At 41.6% G+C, this 10331-nt stretch overlaps 1 protein-coding gene across 2 annotated transcripts; it reads left to right on the plus strand.

Annotated features, from left to right (window-relative positions):
• The first annotated feature begins 1307 nt into the window (after positions 1–1307).
• On the plus strand, positions 1308–10331 carry dync1li1 (dynein, cytoplasmic 1, light intermediate chain 1). Of its 2 annotated transcripts, XM_019264368.2 has the most exons (14): positions 1308–1521; positions 1807–1880; positions 3373–3489; positions 3608–3838; positions 4877–5031; positions 5172–5265; positions 5910–6045; positions 6136–6247; positions 6526–6585; positions 6725–6769; positions 6893–6980; positions 7078–7200; positions 7410–7427; positions 8841–10331. In XM_019264368.2, the coding sequence occupies exons 1-14, from the start codon at positions 1418–1420 to the stop codon at positions 8957–8959; spliced, it is 1476 nt and encodes a 491-aa protein (XP_019119913.1). In that variant the 5' UTR covers positions 1308–1417; the 3' UTR covers positions 8960–10331. The 2 variants fall into 2 exon arrangements, with proteins under 2 accessions (XP_019119913.1, XP_010733068.1); XM_010734766.3 differs by lacking the exon at positions 7410–7427 and having other exon boundaries at positions 1311–1521.

Below are 10331 nucleotides of genomic sequence, written 5' to 3' on the forward strand. Positions count from 1 at the left end.
CCATCTCGTGGTTTTTACAGTCAGATGACTTTTTTTTTTTTTTTTTTTTTTTAAATTGATTTTCTGGTTCTCAGTTTTGATTGGCTGCGATGCGCTTCAGCGGTTTCATAATAAGAGATGACCGCACACCTGAGACCACTTGGGAGTTAATTTAAAGTTCACGCTGTTCGACAGATTCATCGGTTCAGGTTCATTTAAATATATGCAGCGATGTCACCTGCTGGAATAAAAGAAAATAATAGGTCCTATCTATCTCTAGGCGCTCTTGGGTCTCTAATTTATTTTTCCATGTTTATAAAATATTTGGTTGGTTTTAATATTTCGCTTAATGTTTTTGTGTTCCCTTTTACAGTTTAAGGTTGTACTGTCTTGTTTTTAGCTTTCACTTGAAATAACATGAACCAGTATGACGGGTTCTATACAAAAAAAATAAATGACTATTATATATACATATATATTTTAAATTTTGTTTTTGTAACTGTGCTGAATATTCACTGTTCACTTTAATATACTCAAACCTAAACACGTTTTAATAGGACTGGATTAACTGGTTGAGTTATCGTCACATATAAATATATATCATATTATCTTGTCTAAACCTGTTTTAAAATCATCGGTGCTCTTCATCTCAGCGTCTATATGCATCAACAGCTTATCAATTTGAAATGCATCCAGTTCCCTACATGGCATTACAGCTTTATCTCTATCATGTAGGTTTAGGACCTGTGCCATAATATTCACAAATCAAGGCACTGATTTAGGAGGCAGCATTTTTTAGGAGGATGTTTTGGTCTGAAACGAATTTCTCTTTTGAAAGCCTGTTTATCCTGACAATTTATTGATGATAAGCACGGAACATATTTTGTAATATCCTTTAAATGTCTATAAACCTTTTTCACAGCAGCCATTTGACATGAAATAATAGGTAAACACATGTAAAAACCAGTGATACCTAATGAGGTTCAGTTCCATTTATTGCAGCAGCACCCTGACTCTGTTTGACCTGAATGGGACTGAGCCTTAATTAGTATCATTGGTAACACTGTTTTCCTACTATTCCATGTCAAATGGCTGCTGTGGAAAAAGGGTCTATTAGTTTATTATCTAGCTTACAGTATGTATCAGCCTCAATTAACACAAACATTTATCTTCATAAAATCCAAACAACCTCTTCCATGAATAATAATATACACGACTCCCCGTGCTCAGCTTGGTGTGAATGGTCAATTGTCTGTGTCAGTTTGTGGATGAGCTCATTTCGTTTTATTTATTTATTTATTTATTTTTTGGAGCAGGGACCCCAGCTTTGTGCGGCCGGACCACGCCCCGGCCCCGGCGTGCGGTGCACCAGGCTAGGGTTAGCACACAGCTGCTACATCCGGGCGCTCCGCCTGCTCGGTTTACAAACCCAGCGAAGATGGCGACTTCAGGGAGGAGTGCATTATTATCCTCCACCTCAAGTGGACCCAAGAGCACACTGGATAACTCCAACCCAGAGGAGGATGACGGACAGGATTTATGGTGGGCGATGTGTTATTTGGAGCTGGGTTAACACGGGCACGGTTTGTGGTTTCGCGGAGGGTCCATTGTGCTGGGAGGAGGAGGATGGTTTGACAGCTAGGCTTGCTAACGTGGCTAGCTAGCATCAGCACCAGACTGACTGGTGACACAGCAGCAGCAGCACTTAGCTCGCTTTAGCTTCTCGCCTGTCAGTCAGTTGTTTTGTTAATGAATGAATGAACGAATGAATGAATGAATGAACGAGCCTTGTTTGGCCGCGTTGTGACGGGTCTGCTCTGTCTGCAGGTCAACCATCCTGAGTGAAGTGTCAACCCATTCAAGATCTAAGCTACCGTCTGGGAAAAATGTCCTGGTCATGGGTGGGTATCTGTATCTGTATCTCTGTGTGTGTGTGTGTGTGTGTGTGTGTGTGTGTGTGTGTGTGTGTGTGTGTGTGTGTGTGTGTGTCTGCAGTCTCCGGGCTAGCCATCGTTAGCTTCAATAGCCCAGGAGCTGGTGATCATATCATCCTGATAGACTTTAATACAGCTCGATTGCTAAGCTAAGCAGTGATGGTGCTTTTGTGTTGAGGCAGGTGTATTTTCAGCCACACACACACACACACACACACACACACACACACACACACACACACACACACACCTCATCGTGTTTATAAAGGAAACACTGCAAGTCATTCTAGCATATAGAGATGCTACTAGCAGCTAGGTGGAGATGATGCTGAAGAGAAACATGTTTTTGTTGTTATTGTTGTTATTGTTGTTGAGCGGTGTTACGGATCTTTTTGTGACCGCAGCAGACAGGGCGCCTCCCTGTCTCGCTCGCTCCTCGTGTCCACACATCCGCCTGAGATAATCCGCAGCCTGCTGTACCCATTCCGGCTAATCAGCGAAATGGTTACCGATGTTAGAGTGCGGCTCTGAGGCCATTTGTCTCTCACGCTTGTCTTCGACAACATCAGCAAGCTCTTGCAGCTTTTTGTGATGCATCGAGTCCCCCTGTCGGTTAGGTTAATATGGCATAGTGCACAGAATGGACGCAGCCTTGACCTTATAGCAGACACACGATAACAATAACAATGTCATGCTGACAGCACCGAGGTGTGCAATAATGCCAGAACTAATGCAGGCCATTGTTGGTAGATGTAAAAAATATTAAGGCTGATGATCTGTCATGAAAACTGCAAATTTAGATATAATAAAACTATGTGGCGCTAGTCTAGAGGATTGGATTGTTTACATTACATGTGTACTAAACATATATATATATATATGTGTAGAGCTAAAATCATTTGACAGAAAATATATCTGCAACTAATTTGCAAATCAATTATTCATATATTTTTTTTTAGTTTTAGCTTCTTAATTGTTTGGATTTGATGATTTTCTTTGTGCCATGTGACAGCATTGTCACCTTGGGATTTAGGAAATTGTGATGTGTAGTTGTCATTTTCTGACCAAGTGATTAATTAATTAATTAATCCATCCATCTATCCAATATCTGTAACCGCTTATCCTCATCAGGGTCACACTGGGGCTGTAGCCTATCCTAGCTGACTTTGGGTGAGAGGCAGGGTACAACCCCAGACAGGTCACCAGCTCATTACAGGGCACAGAGATGATTAATTAATCAAGAGGTCAATATGCAGATTAATCAGTGAAGACAGTAATCATTATTTGCAGCAGTTTTATGAAATACAAATAGTACACTTAGCAGTGGTGTGCCTAACATAACATGCTTTTAATATCTGAAATCAAATCATTTGTTCTTTGGGTACTAAACAGTGGATGCTCGTATGGACGAGTTTACTACCTGTAATTCTGTTCTTTACTGACTTTGTGTGTGTTTTAGGTGAGGTGGGTTCGGGGAAGACCACCTTGGTTGCTAAGCTACAGGGGGTTGAAGAGTACATGAAAGGGCGTGGCCTGGAATACCTCTACTTCAGTGTCCATGACGACGACATTGATGGTAATGAGTGACTGATTGCAGTTGTTTCTTTTTTCAACACAGAGTACCTGTAAAGTAATCCACTGCTATGGTTGTGTAAGAGTGTGTATTAATCTGTTGTGTGCATGTGTGTGTTTAGACCACACTAGGTGTAATGCCTGGGTGTTAGACGGAGACCTTTACCACAAAGGTCTGCAGGGAGTCGCAGTGCCAGTGGACTCTATCGGCAACACGTTGCTGCTGATAACGGTCGACATGTCGCGGCCATGGAACGCCCTGGATTCTCTCCAGAAGTGGGCAGCCGTCGCTAGGGAACACATCGACAAACTCCGGGTCGCCCCGGAAACGCTGCGGGAGCTGGAACACAGACGTGAGTCATACTGACAGCAGTCAGGTTAAAAAACAAAATACACGTCAGTGTGTCTTCATGGAAATGCTCTTAGTGGGATCAAAATAGTTCTCAGATAAGGAGCCTCCTTATCAAAGCCTTTGTTTTAAAAAAAAAAAAATGTAAAAAATCCCCCTGGGATTTTCTCCCTAAAACACCCAGTTATGAAAAATAAAAAATTAGTCCACTGTTTTTCAGGACACGTGGGAATTCTGTCCATCAGGGAAAATAGATGGAAAATAGGAGAAAAGGTTAAGTGTCCTGGAAAATCTTGTGTTTATTATTTCAGCATTCTCCTTTTTTCCTTTATCTGAGAATAAACTACTAGGCTATCCATCCGAGTGCCACAAAACATTTGTAGCGGTTGCTCACAGTGAGTATGATTAGCCTCATTAAAGGCTTCACTTAATTACTTAATATTACTAGCAACGTTTAGGCTAGATTTGTCAGGAGGCATAACAGTTTTTTATTGGTTCTCAGGCAGCAATGGTTAAATCTAAAAAAAGATTCTGTTCATAAATAAAAGTGATGATAATGAATAATTTTATTTGCACAGCATTTGCCAAGCATAGACTACAAAGAGCTTTCCAAACTAAGCAAAATAAAATTCAATGATGAATGTTACAAAAATAAAAAATCTATAATAAGAATATTAAAATAAGGCTTAAAAATCAGAGGAGATGGTTGTAGTGACATTACCACGTGTAAAGGTCCTGCCTGTATACTGAAATGTTTCCGTAAAACTTTAATTATAATCAGTTATTTAATTCCAGGAATGAGTAGCATTATAAGAACAGGTTTAAATCAAACCTCCACACAGAGGAACATGTTAATGTATGGCACAATCTCTGCCGTCTCTGTTTGCCATACCAGTTTGATTGTCAATGAAAATGTCCCGGAAGATAATCTCTAGAAAAGAGTGGCTTCCCTGAATAATAATGCCACATGTTTAAAATTGTAACCCCTGCCAGGTCTTACACTTCTTTGTCCACCATTCTTTGTTTGTTTGTGTGTGAGTAGTTGTAAAACAGTTCCAGGAGTACACAGAGCCAGGCAGTGGGGAGGATGGCACCCCGCAGAGAAGGAGTGAAGATGAGGAGAGTGTGCTGCTGCCTCTAGGAGATAACACACTCACACATAATCTGGGAATACCAGTAGTGGTTGTCTGCACCAAGGTAAGCACACACACACTTACTGCTGACTTTACATTATGTGTCGAAACATATTTTACAATATACTCTGCGTATTTTTTTTCCTTCATTGTATCTACTTACGCACGTTAACATCTGTCTGACACCTACTTTTCTGACCTCAGTGTGACGCCATCAGCACGTTGGAGAAGGAGCATGACTACAGAGACGAACACCTGGACTTCATCCAGTCTCACATCAGACGTTTCTGTCTGCAGTGTATCCTTCACTAAACATTGTTTCTGCCCTTGACTGCCGTGAGCTAAAAATGTATAGCACCAGAAAACAATAGATCAGTGCAGTAAACGCAGGGGCTATTGATCAATCCCACTGACTCTGCAAAATTTCCTGTCAGATGCTGAGATTTAGAGCATACTTTTACAGTTTGGCTTGTGCTCTCCTAACGCCCAGCTGTTTGGCGATGAAGGATGGTGATGCAGCTGAGCGATCGCTATTACAAGGTGTTTTGTTCTCAGGCTATAAGCCAAGTTCCCAGCAATGAAGTATTTTGGCCAGTGTAAGCTGTATCTGAACTGCTGTTGTTGTCGTGTCGATGCTGCTTTGTTTCATGAGAGTTAAAAGTCATAACCGTTTGTTTTTTCAGAATCTCCAGTCATTGCCAAGTGGAAACAGTATTAAAGATTCAAAGGTTATTGTGTTTCCAAGAAGCTTAGAATGCACGCTGCTTCTGCTTCTTGTCTGTGCGCTGCTAGCAATTAGTCAAAGCTGGAATTTGTTTTTCTATAGTGCTCTACTGTTATTAAGAGATAAAGCTTCTTTTTTTGTCACAGTGTTTTTGGTGTTATTTTGCTCCTGTGTTTACAAATGGTGGTGTTGGAAAATATCCTTGACAGTGATGTCAGATGGAGCATCTCTGGTTTACACATCAGTGAAGGAGATGAAAAACCTGGACATCCTGTACAAATATCTGGTTCACAGACTCTACGGCTTTCCCTTCCACTGCCCGGCGCAAGTGGTGGAAAAAGACGCCGTCTTCATGTAAGCCTGTGTGCCTGTGTGTGGGTGTGTGTGTATCAGGAATGTGGGGCTGCCTCTATCTGGTTTGTAACCTTTCCTCTGCTGCATCAGTCCATCAGGTTGGGACAATGAGAAGAAGATCGCCATACTTCACGAGAACTTCCAAACAGTAAAAGCAGACGACAGCTTTGAGGACGTAGTAGTGAAGCCGCCTGTCCGAAAGGTACAAGCCTCCCATTAAATAAACGGCTCACTTGGAAAGATCCTCTTAGGCAAGATAAGCTTACAGCGCAACGGATTGATTACTGCCATAATATTAAGTATCATTACCGTCTACATCATTTTTCACAGCCAGTGCTCTAAGCTTTACCAAATTACCCTGCAGGGATTATGAGTTTTATCCAAGCAAATTTATTTGCTGTAGTGGAGGTGTAAAGAGCCAGATGTGGGTAGGGGGAAGACTTTTAAACTTTAACTGGATTTTCTCTTGCTTGTCACCAGATTGTACATGAAAAGGAGATTCAGGCAGAAGATGACCAAGTGTTTCTGGTAAAACTGCAGGTCAGAAAACATTCCTGTTGTGTTAATTGCAGTTGGTTTGCTGCTTGATGGGTACTCCAATTAAATCTGACTTAAGGGTCTTAATATGTTAATTAAATACTAATTTAACTGTGTGTGCATATTGTGCTCCAATTTGCAGTCGCTGCTCGCAAAACAGCCAGCTGTGACAGCAGGGCGGCCAGTGGTAAGTGCTCTTTTTTTTATTTTATTATTATTTATTTTATTTTTTTTCTGGTTATGATTCCTAAAATAAAGGAAATCACCCTCCATTGTCTGTATGTGTGAAACAAACTGGTGTTGTTCATAGGACACCACCAGCAGAGCACCCACCGGTTCCCCCAGGACGAGTAATCGCTCAGCAGCGGCCAACGTAGCGAACGCCATGCCTCAGTCGGGTACGTCATAGCATTTTACCGCTAAACATAGCCACACGTGATCTCAGTCAGCAGAGTGTGTGTGTGTGTTTTTAACTCTCGTCCCTGTATGCTGCAGGTCAGACCAGTGAGGGTGTGTTGGCCAATTTCTTCAACAGTCTACTGACAAAGAAAGCGGGGACAGGGGGGCCCGGGACGCCAGGTGGTGGGAACAACACTCCGGGAACAGTACGCAAGTCAGGTGAGAATGCACACTAGGTGTTGATTAGAGGTTGGTACAATGCTCTGGTTTTTGCCAGATAGTTTATTAATGATAATTTATTCCATCGTGTTTCAGGATTTAATGCCATTTTCAGTCACTCGTCCTCACTCAGCTTCTTTTTTGGTTTTCACCTCCCATCTTCCATCTTTCGTTTCCTCACCTCTTCACTCTCCTGTCCTCTACTCCAGACATGAACTTAACAAATGGTAAAGACAATGATGAGAGGGTCTGAGTGCATCTACCGACCACACAAACAATCACCCATCACTATTATAACCATCACCATGATTACCTGTAACACCTTTTCATTAACTGTGCTTCTAGTATGTTGTGCAGTCTCACTGTTAACATCATTCATAATGTGTGTGTGTATGTATGCACTAGTCAGAGGATGCTGGCCACGTTAAGGTGTGTGTGAGAGAGATAATCCTCATTTATTATTGCTTGTGTATGTCATTATACGTTCCCAGAAGCATCCTTTTATATTTCCTTTGAACCCCCACCCCCTCCCCTGAGCCTCCAGCTTTCTCCAGCATCCGAGGAGAAGCAAAGCAGTGATCAAGCTTCCTGTATCACCATTTTATTGTACAGTATTGTTCTTTTAGATTATATGAAAGTCTTTAAGTAAGGAAGTTGCCACATATGCATCTTAATCATGTAAGAAGGAAATACAAATAGGTGTATTATTTCATATTAGTGACAAGATACAGCATTGACCAGAAGAAAGAGCTGCACTTTTTTTTTTTTTTTCAATTTTCATTTGTGTGGAGCGAAGAAAGTGCAGGCCACGACAGGAACATTTTACTGATTGATTGATTATTTAAAATAACAAACACACCCATTATGTTTCTCCTCCTAACACCCTGTTTCCATTCTGCTCCTTGACATTTATTTGGCATGTTGCATTTCATTTCTCATAACTAACACCTGCAACAAACAATTACACATGATTCTAACTAAGGCTGGACATTACTACAAAATAGAGGTCTGACTGAAAGCTTTGTTGCATACTGATTAAATGATTAAACATTAATTTCTTGCAATAAGGTCTGTTTGTAAATGATGAGCATGAAGAAGAAAGTTAGAATATGATCGCTTTTGAGTTATTAAAATATAAACAATGAATTATTGCAATAAACCTAGACATAGACAAATATACATGTTAACATTTACAAAAACAAATCCAATCGGCAAAGCAAAGTCCAGCTGTTTGACCACCTCTGCATCACAGTATGCCCTCCTCTGTTTCCTCTGTTGGCTGACTTGGAAAGACAGAAAGCTCATATGCAAGCTTCCTTTGGAATAAGAGACAAGACAAGGTCAGACTACTGAAACCAGGCTTCTGAAATGTTAGTATTAGATTGAATAAATAACCTAATTAACAAAAGTACAACAATGTTTATACTGTTCCAATAATATGATTCAGAATGTTTTGCTAATATTCAGTATTTCACCCAGCTCTTATTTTAACCATGTGTAATTGCGTTTGTGCTTATTGCATTGTGCCTCAACCACTCAGTGCTGTGAAAATGCACTTACGTATCGCACTGGCTGAAATGCTTTTTGTATTTTCTTGTTTTCGCTGTGATGTCTGTACTAATTTGTACCTTTGCATGCAGGTTCAAAGCTGGGCCTGGGCGACGTGCAGGCGGAGCTGGACCGCATATCCAGCCGAGAAACCGACTCGGACATGCCCAACGCCAACGAGACGCCTGCAACCGACGGCCAGGACACATGAAGACAAACACACACTTCACCCTGCACTCCTTCTCCACCCACCCCACCTTCCCCTCCACCTCAGTCATCATCCCCCTGTCCTTCCTCCCTCCACTCTCACCCTCCACTCCATCACAAAGACGTGGGGAGAAAGAGGGATGTAGGGAGGAAAAGGAGGGGTGGACACACTGTTCTGCCTCCCTATCGTCTTTCAATTTCTCCTCAAGGAGAAGAACTCACCCTCTCTTCCCCTTCCCCCCTTTTTTCCCCCACACCTCATTCTCCCCCCGCCTCTCTTCTGTTCCTGGCTATTTCGCTGAGGGCGAGTATTTGTCACTGTTACATACAAGACTGTCTGTTACATGAGAGTTAATGAGTATGGGGGACCAACGGGGGTGTGGAGGTTGGGATGAAGTGAGAGGCAGGTTGAAAAAGATTGATTGGAAGAATGAAAGTGAGGGCGTTTTATCCATCCATTTCTTGTGATGGTACAGTTAGTGTTTTTACTGTAGGAACTGCTGAAGGGCGCATGTTGAAGAATCTGCACTTAGGTACTGTAGGGGTGACTGTGTGATTGTGTGTTTAATGTATGTGGGGAAAGTCATGCTTGGTCACAGGAAGAGATTGTGAACAAAAAAAATGCCTGAAACAAAATTGCAAACAGTTGTTTTTTGTTTTTTTAAGATGAAGGGACAAACATACCAGTATTTGTATGTATGTGTGTGTGTGTGTGTGTGTGTGTGTGTATGCATGAGAAGATGGAGAATATTAAGGACGTTACTTCAACCTACCTGTTATGTCGAGAGATTTTTGGCTGTTTGCATTTCAACCAAAAGGCAACAAAAAAAAACAAAAAAAAACATTACTATGCTCTTACACTACAAGCTCTTAAAACAGTGCATACACTATTGTTACGGCAGCTCTGTCTGCCACACTACACAAACCAAACGTGACAACACCAACAAAAAAATAACATCTTCAGAGTTTCACACTCAAGCACTAGTACTGTGCAGAGAGGAACCTAAGGTCCATCAAAGCACCCTGTTCTACAATTGGCCAAACTTACCCACGTTCAGTTCGGCTTGCAGCAGAGCACAGACGTACTGCTTGAACCTGTAGATAACAAACAGTGCACTGGAAAAGGTGGTAGAGGGTAGTAGGGGGGTGAGTAGCTGAGCTTTACTTGTACAGAAAGAAGCACTAGTGATTCAGTTCAGTAGTTACTATGGGCAGTGTGGTGGGTGGGCAAGGGGGGTCAGAACAAGGGAGGGTCACACCACGAATGTACAGTCATTGTCTCGCTGATTGGTCCTGTTATTTCAGAGCTCTGTGTTGGCGTTTGTATAATCAGATCTGTTAATCAGTCAAATAAAAGGTGTATTTATTCGGATTCA

This window comes from Larimichthys crocea, chromosome XIII, assembly GCF_000972845.2.
Source record: "Larimichthys crocea isolate SSNF chromosome XIII, L_crocea_2.0, whole genome shotgun sequence".
In the NCBI taxonomy this organism is placed as follows: domain Eukaryota; kingdom Metazoa; phylum Chordata; class Actinopteri; family Sciaenidae; genus Larimichthys; species Larimichthys crocea.

Coding starts and splice junctions, on each gene's coding strand:
- dync1li1 (XM_019264368.2), top strand. CDS start 1,418: ATGGCGACTTCAGGGAGGAGTGCATTATTATCCTCCACCTCAAGTGGA. Junction 3,490..3,607: donor CCATGACGACGACATTGATG/GTAATGAGTGAC, acceptor GTGTGTGTTTAG/ACCACACTAGGTGTAATGCC. Junction 6,046..6,135: donor GAAAAAGACGCCGTCTTCAT/GTAAGCCTGTGT, acceptor CTGCTGCATCAG/TCCATCAGGTTGGGACAATG.